Here is a 16,590-nt window from a genome sequence, read left to right on the forward strand (position 1 = left end):
GGAACTGAACATTTATCCGGCTTAGAATTGTCAACTTTGCAATTTACCAAATTCAATGAATATCTGGAAAAAATTTAGAGAACTCTAACCGCTGCTCTCCTTAAGAATAGTTTATGTTATGTGGCAAAATAAATTCGCTTAAAATTATGAATTTGTATTTCTATCACACATCTTTTCAACCTCATGGAATTTCAAAAATAAACTTATATCTCAAGCATGCCTGCTCAACGTCATTTCTCAACTGATTTTATCAAGATAACAAAGAACCACTCAAAAATATTGCCAAAAATCGTTTTGTCTGGGAAAAATAAAGTGTTCATATGAAACTGTCACTTACATTAAGCCACAGCATTTTTATTGACTTTCAATTTCTTGAAGTAATCTGGCAGGCTTGTGTGTAAGGTAAGGAAATGTGGGGGAATTTGTTGTACCGCCTGGTTTTATTTTTTGTGAAGTAATAGAGATAAAAAATCGGCTGCATAGCGAATACAATTTACGTTTTGCGAACAAATATAACGCAAATTAATTTGCAAAAAAAAATTGAAGTCATCAAGAGTGAAGTATAAATCATAGCTATTGACTTGAGAACTTCAAATGAAAAATTTGTCGTCGGCAGATAGGGCGAAATACGATTGGAAACAAAAGGTATATTCCGCGTAAAAGAAAATCAGAAAATAAGCGAACGGAACAAAGCAAAAACGTGACAACGACGAAATAGCAACCGTTTTAAACGTCGACATCGTCACAACAACAAAGATTTCGTAGGTCATCTCGAAGAAAACGACGGAGAAGGTGACAGAAACTTTTTCGATTGCATTAATAGGTACGGGGTGTAAATCGGAAAGAAGAGCAACGACGTGGTTTGTATTTTGCGCAAGAGGAATAACCAAATCAAACACGCAATCAAGGAAAAAGGAGAACTAACCATAAAACAAAAAAAAAAATTGTGAAGTAGTTATCAAAGCGTTTAATCATTCCGCTACTGCAATGAGTGTAGACGCATATGGGCCTAGTTCGCAGACTTTGACATTTTTGGATACAGAGGAGAATGACTTGATTGGCGCTGATACGCAGGCATCAGAATTCGATTTTCGCGACTTCACGTTGCCTTCTCAATCCCAAACACAAGCCTCTCAATTGGAGGGTATTGGTGGGAATACAACACAGGTAAATATTTAAGTCTATTCAATTAGATTTAGCTGCAAACATGTTCTCTTCAATATCCAGAGCAAATTGAATGTACTAACAAACAATTTGGCGGAGTTGCAATTTGAAGAGGAAGATGACGATACGTCTATATTAGCGGTGAAAGAACTTCCTAATCATGCCTGCAAATATTGTGGCATTCACGACCCTGGCACAGTAGTTATGTGTAATAACTGTAAAAAATGGTTTTGCAATGGAAGGGGTAGCACATCCGGATCACATATAGTTAATCATTTGGTGCGCGCCAAGCATCGAGAGGTGACACTTCATTCTGAAGGTCCTCTTGGCGAAACTGTACTCGAGTGTTATTCATGTGGTGTTCGTAATGTTTTTGTTTTAGGATTTATCCCTGCTAAAGCGGATTCAGTAGTTGTACTATTGTGTCGGTAAGTCGAATATTCGAAGCGGAATCGATTTTTTTAAAATCAAATTTCCCTATATTTATTGTTGTTTTGCAGTCAACCATGTGCTGCACAAAATTCTTTGAAAGATATGAATTGGGATCAAGATCAATGGAAACCTTTGATAACGGATCGCTCTTTTTTACCATGGCTGGTAAAGGTACCCACCGAGCAAGAACAATTACGCGCTCGTCAAATATCTGCAGCTCAAATAAATAAATTGGAAGAATTGTGGAAAGAGAATATTGATGCAACGTTTCAAGATCTTGAGAAACCTGGAATTGATACGGAACCATCTCAAGTGCTCCTTCGATACGAAGATGGTTACCAATATGAAAAGGTTTTCGGACCTTTGGTACGATTAGAAGCGGAATATGATAAGAAGTTGAAGGAATCCCAAACACAAGAAGGCATAGAAGTGCGTTGGGATGTTGGCTTGAACAAGAAAACCATCGCCTATTTTACATTAGCTAAAACTGATTCTGATATGAAACTAATGCATGGTGATGAATTAAGATTGCGTTACGTTGGAGAGCTGCATAAGCCATGGAACGAAATTGGTCACGTTATAAAAGTGCCTGACAATTATGGCGAAGATGTCGGGTTGGAGCTAAAGTCCTCAGCAGGTGCACCAGTTAAATGTACCTCTAACTTTGCCGTTGATTTTATTTGGAAATGCACATCATTTGATCGAATGACCCGGGCACTTAAAGTATTTGCTATGGATCGCAGTTCAGTGTCTAATTACATATACGCTCGGCTTCTTGGACATGGCAGACATGATGGCAGTGATGAACTCCTATTTCGAGGTCCCATACCAAAACTTTTTAGTGCTCCGAACTTACCCGATTTGAATCGTTCCCAAGTTTATGCTGTTAAACACGCATTGCAACGACCATTAAGTCTAATTCAAGGTAAATAAAGTTTATTTTTGATATGTTTAAAAAAAGTTACACCTATATATTCTATTTAGGTCCACCGGGTACAGGAAAAACCGTCACCTCGGCCACAATAGTATATCAATTAGTGAAACAACATGGAGGCACCGTGCTCGTATGTGCACCGAGTAACACAGCAGTAGACCAACTTACGGAAAAAATCCATCGCACTAACTTAAAAGTAGTTCGCCTCTGCGCTAAGTCTCGAGAAGCAATCGATAGTCCTGTCAGCTTCCTAGCTTTACATAATCAAATTCGTAATATGGAAACCAATATAGAATTAAAGAAGTTGCAACAACTCAAAGACGAGACAGGCGAGTTGAGTTCTGCTGATGAAAAGCGATACCGTACTTTGAAACGAGCCGCTGAGCATCAATTACTCGAAGCTGCTGATGTTATTTGTTGCACCTGCGTAAGCGCCGGTGACGTGCGTCTAGCACGTATAAAATTCACTTCTATCCTCATAGATGAATCCATGCAGTCCACTGAGCCAGAATGCATGGTACCAGTTGTTTTGGGAGCGAAACAGTTGATACTTGTCGGAGATCACTGTCAGTTGGGTCCAGTTGTGATGTGCAAGAAAGCGGCCAGAGCTGGTCTATCGCAGAGCTTGTTCGAACGTCTAGTAGTTTTGGGTATCCGCCCCTTTCGACTGGAAGTCCAGTATCGAATGCATCCAGAATTGTCACAATTCCCCTCAAACTTCTTTTATGAAGGCTCGCTGCAGAATGGTGTTTGTGCTGAAGATCGCAAACTAAAGATTGACTTTCCTTGGCCACAGCCTGATAGGCCGATGTTTTTCCTTGTTACCCAAGGGCAAGAGGAAATTGCGGGCTCGGGAACATCCTATCTGAATCGTACGGAAGCAGCAAATGTAGAAAAAATAACTACACGATTTCTCAAGGCTGGCGTCAAGCCAGAACAGATTGGTATCATTACGCCGTACGAGGGCCAACGAGCTTACTTGGTTCAATACATGCAATATCAGGGAAGTTTGCACTCCAGACTATATCAGGAAATTGAGATTGCTAGCGTCGATGCATTCCAGGGCAGAGAAAAAGACATAATAATAATGTCATGTGTGCGATCTAATGAGCGTCAAGGTAAGTAAGATCAAAAAAGTGGTAATGATTTTTATTGTATCTTAACATGTCTGAACCTCGAACATAGGTATCGGTTTCCTCAATGATCCACGGCGTTTGAATGTCGCGTTAACTCGCTCAAAATATGGCACTATCATTGTGGGCAATCCTAAAGTTTTGTCCAAGCAACCGCTTTGGAATCATTTACTTAATTTCTACAAAGATCGCAAAGTCTTGGTTGAGGGCTCGTTGAACAACCTAAAGGAGTCGCTAATACAATTTCAAAAGCCCAAAAAGATTGTCAATACGCTAAATATGGGCGCTCACTTTATGACCACAATGATGGCTGATGCTAAGGAAGCCATGATTCCCGGCTCCATTTACGATCGATCCGGGCAATATGGTTATTCATCTGGCCCGATTAATGCGTCCAACTATGGTAATAGTGGTCTTGGCTTGGGATTGGGGTATGGCGGTAGCAACAACTTAGGTTACGGTAGCGGCGCAGCAGCTGCACAAATGCAAGCAGCAGCAGCTCAGAATTTGAACAATTTTATGAGCGGCAATTTTGGCGCTATCGGTGCCCGAAATAGCGGCCCAAGTGCAACGGTAAATCAAGCAGCTGCTAATGCGCACCAATGGAACCATCACCACGATTCGATCAGCTACATTTCGCCAGAACGCGCCCAAGCAGCAATGAATAACATGCCAGTCCCGGTTGGTATGTTCATGAACATGAGCAATATTCCACCGCGCTTCTACAACCAACACCAACAGGCGATACAAGCCGCGGCGAAACAAGGTCGGCGAACTGGTGCCGGCCTGGGAGCTACCGGTATTGCTATAAACAACAGTGGCAGTGGCAGCGGCAGTGGCAATGGTGTCAGCAAGCTATTTAATAATTTCAATTCTTCGCTTGCTGGTGTTGCTAATAAAAATCAAAATGTTAAAAGTCGTAACAGCATGCAAGCTCCTAATACTACAACGCCAACAACAACTACCGCCAACGATATTGCTAGTGTTCTGATTGGCGCTGGTTCCACATCATCGCAGAACAATGCCTTGCCCCTCACCCAACAAAATATGTCACAACAGATGAGTCAACCAGGGGGCTTTACATTGTCACAACAGCCCGAGCTGTCACAGGATTTTGGTCAAATTTCGCAAATAGATAGCATACTTTCTCAAGATGTAAATTTTACCGCGGTGAGCATGCAACTTTTAATATGCAGACTTTACTCAAACATTACCATTAACGGATTTGTTTTTTTTTTTTTTTTTGTTGCAGGCCAATCTCACCACTGATAGGATGAAATTCGGCCTGAACAGTCAGAGTCAATTCTCGCAGCCTTATTGATATAACGGTTGATTCCAACTACAAAAGCAAAAGCAGCAGCAGTCAGTTAAACCAACAATTCATATCAAACAAATACAAACTTTTTGATGTAACGAAAGAGAACAAAGAAGACAAGAAGCGTGCACACAAAAAACTGCAGAAACAGCAGCCACAGATCTCTGATCGCATGGATAGAAACGAACTGAAACGGAGTTACGAGGGATAAAAAGAGAATATTCCGTTTAAGCTACCCAAATCACAAAAGGATGCAATTTCAATCAGCGAATCAGCGATCGCATAAAAATGCGACCTCAGAACGACGGAGTAGTCTGTGTGCCACCTGTGCAAACGTGTGCTTAAATGGGTTAATTATGAGTAGGAGAATTTGGAAGCGACGACAAGCAGAAAAAAGAAATACAAACACAACAATCCACAATGAGATTTTATGAGAGCCAAAAGAATGCCGCACATACAATAGGGATTGAAGTATGAGTGAGCCAACGAAACAAAAAATAATTTTTTTAAATGAAGGTGAATGAAAGCTGAAGGCTTTTCATCGTACATACTTTATCTTCTTATATCACGAGCAGAACCTAAAAAGAAATGAAGCGAAAGAAATTAGCGGACACTCGATGTATTCCCATAAAACTCTGAATATGGATGAATAGAGTTTACAAGCATGGTTCATACGCTTTAGCGCCTTGAGGGCAATTACCGAGCCAATTGGCGGAAGTGTTCGATCGATACTTTTTATGGGACTCTTCTTTTTGTATTGTGCTCCTCCATCAAAACTTCTACAAGGCGATGTGTTTTTTTATTATAGGAACAACGCTCTTCCCTTCAGTCCGGTGGGAATTCTTCAATGATGTCTGTGTGTATTGTGCCGAAGCATAGCGGGCTGTTTTCCCCAGTTCTATTGCTCTTTGATTTTCCCCGTATAAATATATTTTAACTTTTAAATTTTGTGATTACGTTCATTTTCTGACAAGTGATTTCTAAATTAGCGACTAAATTTCACAAAAAATAACAAATATTAACCAATTTTTATATACATTTAAACATGCAATAAATGTATATTATCAAATACATATATATTTCAATAAAATGCTTCAACATCACCGTAGCGGCTGAATGAAGAACAGTTTGATGAAGTGCCGGTGCTGCTATTGATGGGTGGTGAAGAAGCTCGCTTTCGTCGCAATTCCTTTTAGAAGAAACGCTTTGCTTTGCAATCCTTGCATGTGGAATCGTCTTGATTTCTCGGGAAAAATAAATCTCTGTTTTTATTATTTGCATTAAAAATATTTTTTTTTATTTAATTAAATAAAAACAATCAAATTTACATGTCCAATCTTTTGAAAAAATTATTCCAACACTGCAAAAAGTAGGCGAGCCTTTGAGGTGAACAGAAATGTGTTAGAACTTAAGAGGACATAGTCTAAGCGGTATATTTATACTCTTGCAGCATGTAGCTACAGAGTATAATAGTTTTATTGACCTAACGGTTGTTTGTAACATGGGCGTAATCGGACCCCCACAAAATGCAATTCTGTAAAGTGCTATAACTAAGCACTAAATTAATAAATTCGCTCAGGAAAAACCCCTTAAGCACCCCTACCGGCACTGTAAAAATGGAGGAAATCGGATGATAACCTCTCCCACGCCCCATATAACGCTTCTGTTCCAAACTACTAAAAGCGCGATAAATCAATAAATAAATACGCCAGAGACATTTAATTTTACACCTGAGATGGTACGAGAGAGCTTTATAGGAGCCGGAGTCAAAATTAGACGATGAGCGTGGCATCGCCCACATTTAGATGAAACCCCATATCTCAGGATCTACTCGACCGATATCGCCCAAATTTGGTATTTTATCTTGAAATTTCTATATTCCAGTGCGATGAGCAGAATCGAACTACAACCACGCCTACTTCTCATATATTACAATTTGAAATTCCATCTGATTCTTTCCCCGAATAGTGCGTTTAGAGTAGGCCACCAAAAATTGTAAAAGTTGGATTAAAACTTTTCAAGCCCCCTTATACAAATTTCATTGCGTGCAATCCTGTGGAACCTCCGGTTTTATTCCCCATACCCATTATTTACGACCAGCCAGATATTTCATGGTCAGTCCTAAAGGGAGCGTGGTTTGTTCGATGTTTTCAAGTAGCGTTGTATGCTTTTGACAAGTCCAACGCTGCGAGCACAGTCCTAGGTGGTTTGTGGTTGAGGCCACGAGCTATATGGGCACTTTACGCAAGCCGTGTTGGTGCTTGGGCAGGCTCAGGTGGTGTGTGAAGGTCGAGAGTGGGCAAAGAAGAGTTATCGGGCGATAAGACTCCCTAGGTTGGTAGGCTCTTAGTCAGAGAATAATCAGAGATAATTTACTCCCGTCAAGCTTAGGTGTTTTAACATCAGAATAATTTTTCCGTCTGGGCCAATGGATCTAGATGCCTTAGCTTTGTTGATGGCTCTGCACCTTCTCGCCGAATGAAGCAAGTGATGACCAGTCTTTTGACATTTTGTCCGTATAAATTGTCGGCTAAAGTACAATAGTTCGCGCACTTCTTCGCAATTCCCACAACGGCCGGTTCTACGATACCGGAATTGACTCAGATTTTTCACGGTCAAAGGCTGTTATTTCGAGGATCTAATCATGTTTGGATCGGTAAGTAATTATAAGATAATTGCGTCGTTTTCCTCGTTTGTGCAATATCAACTAGGTGTATTATTTGTAATTGTGTCGCTATTGCTGAAATAAATCATATATTTTCTGCTGTATTCTGGGAAGTTATGTCTCTTTATCTGCAAAAAAACCAAAAAAATTTGTTTAATCATCTGTATTATTTAAAATTGTTTATCGTTTCCTGATGCCTGTATGTTAAAATGAGTTGAATCGGTTGAAGACTTCTCTTAGCCGCCATATGCCTAATACAAAGATATTCGAATTTCCGGTTATCGGATTATACTATATATATCGGCCAATACTTGAGTTATCTTAGTGAAAATAAAACATCACATTCTAATATCAATGTATCTTTCTGCCTAAAATTGATGATATCGGGTGAAAACTTGCTCTAGCCCCCATATAACTAATATCACGATTTTCGAACATCCGGCTGACTTTACGTCATATATGTTAATGATGGTAAGTGTAGCTTAATGAGACTCAAATTGCATTATATTAGTATGTAGCATTGCTAAGAATAGATAAAATCGAATAAATTTTCAAACTTCCGGTTGGGCTTATATCATATATACTTGTATTAATTACCTCCACGCCCATAGACTACATACCAATCGAAATGAATGCCCGTCCCTTTCTCTGCCCCCAATATAGCATATACAATGATTTCTGATTTTTCACCTAACTTCAAACCGTACAGGTTGGTTATAATGTGTGATATTTTAATGAAATTAGATTGGACAAGTTTTCTTGAAGATTATACCACTGAATCGTTTCCCTAATATAAAGAATTTCGATCTTCTGGTTAACGTTTTCCACACCAACTCAAGATATTAAATTTAGGCTCTTGTTTATATAATTCTTTGTATAAATTTGTAAGTTTTTATACAAGAATACCACATTTTAGTAGTGTCAGAATTGCTGACAGATTTCTGTTCATATTGTTGGTGCGAATTGCATTATCGAGGGTTATCCCGCAAAACTGCAAGTGCAGACGATAATTTTAAAGAATTGCGGGGTCCATTCAAGTCAACTGCTGTAATAATAATAGGGAGGAGATAGGACTTCAATGTAGTGGTTTGTCTAAATTTAAAAGAAAATGCCGTAATGTACTATGGGCAGACGAATTCAAGGTAAACTTTGTTGGAAAACTGCAGCATTTCACTACAAATTTTTTAAAGACGGAGGTGGAAACATGGTATGGTAATGCTGTATATAAATGTTCAGGATAGCAAGATAAATTAAATGGTGAGTGAATCTCCGTCCATCTGCCTCTTCGTGCCAGCGATAACTTGAATACAAATTGAGAAATTTTGATGACACCTCGGAAACATCGGAATAAAACTTTGCACAATATGCGTTTCCAAAAATGTTCAAGTTCCCAGGACCACATTTCAATCTTTGAGATATATTATCAATATTTTAAATTTCGTCCTTTGGTGAACAAGCCCCCCAGCACTTATGTGATGAATATACCTAGTTAGATTGATTTTACTATAAATATATCAGACAAAGTGATTATATGCCATAATTTTGTAGAATAATGAATATTGAATTCTCTCGCAACCTGAAAATATTCTCCATATGGTCTGAAAATTGATGTTAATTTACGTAAAAGGTAATTGCATGAACACATATGTATGTAATGTATATACAAAGATTTTTAAATAATTTTTTAACCTTACCGTTGTTCATTTATTTCAGTAAATAAAATTCGTTAATTTTTTTAGTTTGCTCTTGTTAGATTGGAACAATGCATTTATTATGTTTTCTTTCTCTGTTGACTCTATCAATAGTTACATAGACAAACCGATAAGATAATATAAGTGTCAGAGCAGTGTTAAGCATTTTCCCTCGGTTATTGGGCAAAGTGAAGTTTTGGGTGGTTGTGCGGAAGTATGGGAGTGGAGAGCAGAAAGAGTGGTGGTTGGAAAAAAATATGGCGGGTGAAAAGGAGATGAGGCAATGATATATACCTATTAATTAAGCGGTGCATGTGTGAATTGATTTATAATTTAATTTACATTTGAGATTTTTACTAGTGTTAAAAACTATGCCGTTGATTTTCGCAACAAATTTTATCATTATTAATTACTTCGCCTTTTATAAAAGGATACATAGAAAACGTAACAATAATGGCAATTGTACAATCGTGCAAATTCACGCTGAGTATAAAATTATTAAAAAGATGTGCAGCAAAATATAAGCATTAGACCGAGTTTCCATATACATATGTAAACAAAAAACAAAAAAAAAAAAAGAAAAGAAAACAATGTATAAAATTATTAGAATTAAAGTTTTTGCCTAACAAATACATACAATCACAAGTAATAAGGCTTCCCAGCTATGCAGTTATGAATTATATACTTTTCCGCTAATTAAATGTAATACTATATGTCTCAAATTATTTGCGAATCTAATAATACTTTTTTCTCTATTTGCTTGACCTTTCGTTCTATGTTTCTTCAATGAAATCTCTATGTACATAACCGCAAATTTAATTTGTTCAAACAATTATTGCGTGTGAATTTTTAGGGCTTTTAATTTCCTTCTGACAACATGACCTGCACATCTTTTGTGGAACAATTTTTTAGCACCGGAAGCTAATTTATTTGTTGCATTCTTTAATTCTGAACTTATTCAATCCTGAAAAAAGGTTTGTTTAAGGCTATTTGGTGTAATGTGTTATAAATTAATCTAAGACCTTCATAGAAGGTGTACAGAGTATTTGAGACGGTTCAAATGAACTCGTCTCTTGACAGTGCATTAGTGCAGCCTTTTGCCCCTAAACATTTAAACATTCTTAAACTCTTATGGGTTTCGGTTAATTGCATAAAGTGGTCTTCTAGCTTAGCAGTTGATATATTGTTTGTATGTTTTGCTTGGGCCAAAAGGCTGAATGAGTAAAGCCAAAGTTCATGACTATGCACTGCCATTACAATTGATACTTTATTTAACTATTTAGTTTTTCTTTTGTTTTGTTTTTAAGTTATACAATATATTACATTGTGTAAATATATATATTATTTTTTTTTTATTTTTCATTTTGGTACAAAAATCTTCAAATTACTCATTTTTTGCTTTCCTTTTTTCTACTTTTTAATATTTTTTTTTACATTTTTGTTTTCGCTTTTAAAATTAGATACTTAACATTAGGCAGATACAAATACAATAATATTGGAACACTATTTTTTCATCCAGGTAATTTGTTACATTCGATTCATCGACATTAAATGTTAGTGTTTTCTTTTACTGTGAATTATCTTTCCATAGCTTTTTATCATTATTTTTATTTTCGTTTTTATTATTATTATAGTTTTTTTTTTTTAATTTGAGGTGGTGAGTTTGTGTCCATTAATGGATACATCTATATATTAACTTATTATTTATAGAATTTGCTTTCTTTTAATTTAACGAGACATATTGTTTAATATTATATATTGTGCGCTTCTTTCTACTTCAGTTTGGACTTCTTTTTTGTTTATTTTGTATTGTTGCGTTGATATATTTCAATAATGGAATTAACCTAATCGGCAAATATGTAACTTCGAATCTCAAATATTTTTTAACTCATTGCAGTAGATGCGAGGTTCCTTATGCTTAGCATATTTTAAAATAACGCTTATTTAATTCTGTAAAAAATATATATATATATATATTTATAAACCCTTATATTTTCGAATTTTGCTTGTAATTTCCTGAGTGTTTTATTTTTGCATTTTAACTTAACAACTAAACACATTTTCACCTCCAATGTTTCGATGGGTTTAACAATAATTGTATAGAATTTAAAGTTGAAATGAAAAATTACTGAAGTTTAAAAATCATTTACTTCATTTCAATCCAGTTTTTAGTTAGTTCAAATTTCTTATGCACAACACGAAAATATTAGTTGTAAGGAAATTAATAAGGGGCAACACTTTTTCTATATAAGATTTCCATATGAAATAAGGAACAGCTAAAGTTGCCAGACGTCCTGATTTGATCAGGACGGTCCGGGGTTTTCACCTCCTTTCCTGATTCGTACTTAATTTTGAATATCGTTATTCGAAACAATCATTGGTATCTTTTCATGTAACTGAGTCACCGTTTTGTTTTGCAATATTATTATTCCACTCTCGGAGACACGGGACAATCACAACGTTTGGTCAGAATTGAAAAGCAGCTACTCGATCGAGTAATTAACCTTTTGGAACCATTTATTAATTTAACAAAACTATTACAAGCTGAGAAAGTGACGACTATACACCTGGTACTATTACACATGCACGTGCTCAAAGAAAAATTAATGAAACATCGTAATGATGAAACGAATAATCAGTCTGGATCTCCTGTAAATGGCCGGAGGGAGCGAGTTGTTCCCAGAAGAGAGCAGCGTATGGTACGAGCTCAAAAACAGTCGGGGCGAGGACAGGAGCGAAGCTTGATCCTGGAGCAAAGGCAAGCACTATTAAAGGAGCCGAAGCTAAAGTTGGCTCCAAGAAGGCAAGAGCAGCGGAGGCAGCCCATACCAACTCTTGTGGCCAAGACTTGGCCACTAAGCAGAGGAAAGGGGGAGATATGCCAAAATTGATGCCGCCAGTAGTGCGTCAGCCAGAGAATGGCCTACTTTTAGGATAGAAGATTTGGTCAGCTGAAGAGGCTAAGCACTCAGCCAAGAGACTGAGGACTAAAGGCGTGACGCCCGCAAAATCTTTTGCTGAAGTGGCTCAGAAGCTCATTCCCATTGGGGTCCTGGATAAGGGAAATTCCGAAGAAAAAATCTCCAGAGGATGTGGGTGCAAGCCGCACTGACGAATGTTGCGTTGAAAGTGCTACTAAGCAAGCCAGGTCCGCCCCGTCATCTGCGGATGCCGGATGGTACCAGGGCCAAATAAAGATGATAGCTTGTGACGACAAAGAGCAGGCAGTATTTACATCAGTGCAGCTATCAGAACAACGTCAAGCTAGGTGCCAAACGTAATTTTACACTTACTGGCAACAGACCTGTTTTGCAAGCAAATGGCAGCAAAGTCTGCTCTTAGACTGAGGGAATCCTCTCTACTAGTCGCCAGTAAAAAGGGGCATTCTATGATACTTAGGAAGTTCCTGTTTCTTCCCACAACCACGGATTTTCGAAATCCTACAGAGCTGAATCTATTTCCGCCTTTCGGCTTCCAGACCACTGTAGTGTCTTCCAAGGGCAGGTCACAGCAATTAAAGAAACCATTCTTGTACTGACAAGGAGTTTGATCACAACAAGAAATATATTCATATATACAGATAGTCAGGCAGCTTTGAAATCTCTACTGTCTCATAGGATTACGTCTAAGACAGTGAAATAATGGCTTGATATCCTAGCTGATCTGACATCCTATTGCACGATAAACCTGCAATGGGTCCGAGGACACAGTGATATGACAAAGTGATCAAATTATCAGTGACGGAAGAAAGTATAAAAGCCACAGCTTGACATTCTACAAGGACAGTTGATTTCAAATACTCGAAGTGACAAGACAAGTGGCGATCACAATTAACTCCAGCGTGCCCAGGACAAAGGACTACGATTCCAGCATTAAGGATTAAGAACGAGGATCCAGCACCAACTTCCCCAATTCAATAAGTATCTTTAACCACTTCATAAAACTTATTCTTCCCTTGCAGCTCTTTAATAAACCACGATTTATAAAAGACAAACGAATCTTTTATTTCTCACGCAAAGACTATTATTATATGCTTCTGTTTACTTGTAGATAATTAATCGACAGACCAATCAATTCCTGACTTGCTCAACAAGCAGGCAAACGTGGCATTAATGGAATATGAGCCGCACATGCCGACTGTTAAAATTCAAACGGAATGGTATAAGAACTCTAGTAGGAGTACTAACAGGCCACTGTCTAATAGGCAGACATACAAGTAGACTTGGAACGCCATGGTGGAGACGTTTAAACATCTTCTATGCGATTGGAAAATAATCGCAGTCATCGGTCGAGGGTTTCTTGACGACGTCGTTGCACGGATAAAACTTGTCTTACGAAGTTCGTCAGAAGTACGGGGTAGTTCAGAGAGGAACCAATAGAGTGAGGGGACCTTGGTCCCGGTGGCATCACAATGAGCCTCCTAAAGGTCTAGGTGTGTCGAAAGACAGCCACTCTACCTACCTACCTACCTATTCCACTCCCTTCAAATGTAATAAGAGTACTTGCTGTATAAATACCGTGGTTATCCATGGAGTTACCAGACGGTAGTAAAACAAAACCTAAACGTGCAGCTGGTTGCACATGCAAATTCCAAAAAAGTTGGAAAACCGAATTCTATTGGATGCAGCGAGGCAGCAATAATGCCATGGTGAGATGCATTGCTTGCATGGGTGAGTTTTCGATAGCAAATGGTGGATTGACTGACGTGCGTAGGCATTCAAAAAGCACAAAGCACCTTAAATGCTCAAAATAAGCTTGCGGCCAGCCTTCAGTATCCAACTTATTGATAAACAAAGATGGAAAATTGAGTACTGCATTAGCGGAGGCTAAGTTTACATACCACACTGTTCGAAAAACGAAGTCAACAAAGATATGTACTAACGTTCTGCTTAAGTTTGCAACAGACATGGTTATCAATGACCTTCAAAATGACAGTCCTTTTTCGATCGCAACAGATGCTTCTATTAATGCGGTATTTTAAAAAACAAAATGGCGTGAACATTTAACTTTTAAGCTTTTATGAATCAGATTGTGAGCTATCAGGAAATATTGCAAATTGTATCAAATTAATGTTACGATATTTTTGATTTAAAAAAATATAACTAGCTTTCGTGCTTATAACGCAAACGTAAATTTTGGAGTAAAGAAAAGTGTTGAATTGAAAAAAGAAAATTATACAAAAAAAAAAAATATTAAATTATGGTATTGGTTGTTTGTGTCATATAATTCATAATTATTTTAAGAAATCAATACCTATTCTTAAATTTGAATTGGAATCTATTGTTATTAAAATATATAACGAGTTTTGCTCGTAAACCAAACAAACTGCTTGCTTGAAAGATATTTTTGCATCAACATTTTTTTTTACATTTTTCAAATGTACATGTATTTGAGAAAATTCTCCGAAAATTTCAAGTTGATCCGATAAATAGTTTTGGGGATATGAACGTATTTTTAACTCAGTGTTTTTCTCGAAACGCTGTATTCAGAGATAATTTGACGCCAGACACCTTTTTCCGAAGGTTCTTCTGGAGATCAGCTATAGGAACAAGGGGATCCAATATTTTTAAAAATTAATCGCTGATTCTAAAACTAAATTAAATTCTCTTTATGTTTATATTTTTTTAAAGCCGTAAAATAAAATGCCGTTTCAAAAAAAATTCACAAAAATACGAAAAAAATTTTCGGTCTTGCAAGTGGATGTATAAACTCCCCCTAAAACAATTTTTTGACAACGGTGTGGCCGAAGCTTATTTAGGGGTTTTACATAACTTTCTAACCACGCTCAGTTGAACCATTAAGAACCTATAAGAAAATAATTTAATTGTAATTGATATGTTTAATATTCGCATCAATTTGTTATTACTTTTTCGGTACATGTGCCTGTTTGACAATCAGGCAAATAATTGCCTGTTTTCACGGATTTTGGTCAGTGCTAAAAATAAAGTCGTGAAGACAGGTGAGAAACCAACAAACGGATTTTGTTTTAATCGAATCTTATTCAAATTTTTAATGGTGGTGCAGAATCTGATTGGATTTTCATATTTTCGAATATACATATGTACAACCAATATACGAATCAGCTGTTCGTGTCTGGAAGTCTATTAAAGTTGACAATGCGTTCCGCTATTTTAGCTTTTATTTTATTGGAGCAAGAAAGCAACGAAAAAATTAAAAGAAATATTTTAAGAGATCACAGTAGTTCACTTGATGCCACAGGGGTATCGTAAGTGAAATTTAGCTTGCAGTTACTTGTATTCTTGTATGACATAGCAGCCACATCACTGTTGTCTGAATGAAGCAAAGTAAACTGTATTAACAATCAACAGAATTTTAATTTTAAAATAACAATTTAAGTGAAAACAGCTATATATTATATATACTCAGCCCTATCACGCAATCCATCATATACTGTTTTTTCGGGAAGGTTACAAAATTGCTATCATGCAATTCGAATATCTCCAAACGTAAGTGCGAAATTCGTAGAGTGGCATTCACTCAGAGGAACACAATATATGTAGGAACAATACGGAAGCTCGACAAATACGAAATTGGCACTACTGACTGAACGAAAGAACGAAGCGTCCATCATAGCACAGTAACGGTCGATATACAGTGGACCCCCGGTAATTCGGCCCCTGTCTAATCCGGCACCCCCTGTAATCCGACATACATATTTCGCTAATGCATGATTGAACAAGTTACAACTTGTACGGACCATCATTATTGTGCTCGACGCGTAGGGTATTGTTTTGATTCCGATTGCTTAGTTTGAATTTGACTACAGCCGATGAAGAGTGGTGCGTGATATACGTAGATATACGTACCTAGTAATGTCGTCACAAGCTCAAAAGCGAAAGCACAAAACACTGACAATTAAAGAAAAATGTGATATTTTAGACCGCCTAAATCGTAATGAATCTTTCAGTAGTTTAGCAAGTGAATACGGGGTAGGCCGATCTACAATTTATGACATTAAAAAATACCACGAGAAGATTAAACAGTTTGTGTCAACTACTGACTGTGGGCCAGGCAAGAGACAGACACTCAAGAAAGCTGAACATCCAGAAGTGGAAGAAGCTTTATACATGTGGTTTCTTCAGGAAAGAAATAGGCATTCCTCCATTTCGGGATTCATGTTGGCAATGAAAGCTAAATATTTTTATAAAGAAATAACTAAAAAAGATGAGTTTGTGGCTAGTAAGGGATGGCTAGAACGTTTCAAAAGTCGGCATACGTTTAATGACCATAACAGG

General features: G+C 37.3%; 2 protein-coding genes across 2 annotated transcripts in view; one reads left to right on the top strand and one right to left on the bottom strand.

The window, feature by feature from the left end:
- The first annotated feature begins 373 nt into the window (after window positions 1-373).
- Upf1 (Upf1 RNA helicase) lies at window positions 374-6,305 on the top strand. Its single transcript, XM_070109849.1, has 6 exons — window positions 374-1,167; window positions 1,228-1,592; window positions 1,665-2,521; window positions 2,581-3,648; window positions 3,716-4,833; window positions 4,916-6,305. Exons 1-6 carry the CDS (start codon window positions 988-990, stop codon window positions 4,982-4,984), a joined length of 3,657 nt encoding a protein of 1,218 aa, XP_069965950.1. The 5' UTR covers window positions 374-987; the 3' UTR covers window positions 4,985-6,305.
- A 3,165-nt stretch (window positions 6,306-9,470) lies between these two features.
- The window catches only part of LOC106626964 (poly(A) RNA polymerase gld-2 homolog B), a 39,090-nt gene continuing 31,970 nt past the window's right edge, over window positions 9,471-16,590 (bottom strand). Inside the window, exon 11 of the mRNA XM_070110340.1 lies at window positions 9,471-11,284. The gene's annotated coding sequence lies outside the window, so the exon portion shown is untranslated. The remainder of the gene's footprint in view (window positions 11,285-16,590) is intronic.

Source organism: Bactrocera oleae, chromosome 5 (assembly GCF_042242935.1).
Source record: "Bactrocera oleae isolate idBacOlea1 chromosome 5, idBacOlea1, whole genome shotgun sequence".
NCBI lineage: Eukaryota > Metazoa > Arthropoda > Insecta > Diptera > Tephritidae > Bactrocera > Bactrocera oleae.

What these genes read in the sequence shown, in the direction of transcription:
- Upf1 (XM_070109849.1), top strand. Translation starts at nt 988, where the DNA reads ATGAGTGTAGACGCATATGGGCCTAGTTCGCAGACTTTGACATTTTTG. An exon ending in TTGGTGGGAATACAACACAG is followed by an intron (nt 1,168 to 1,227) that starts GTAAATATTTAA and finishes TTCAATATCCAG; the next exon opens with AGCAAATTGAATGTACTAAC. An exon ending in AAGATGTAAATTTTACCGCG is followed by an intron (nt 4,834 to 4,915) that starts GTGAGCATGCAA and finishes TTTTTGTTGCAG; the next exon opens with GCCAATCTCACCACTGATAG.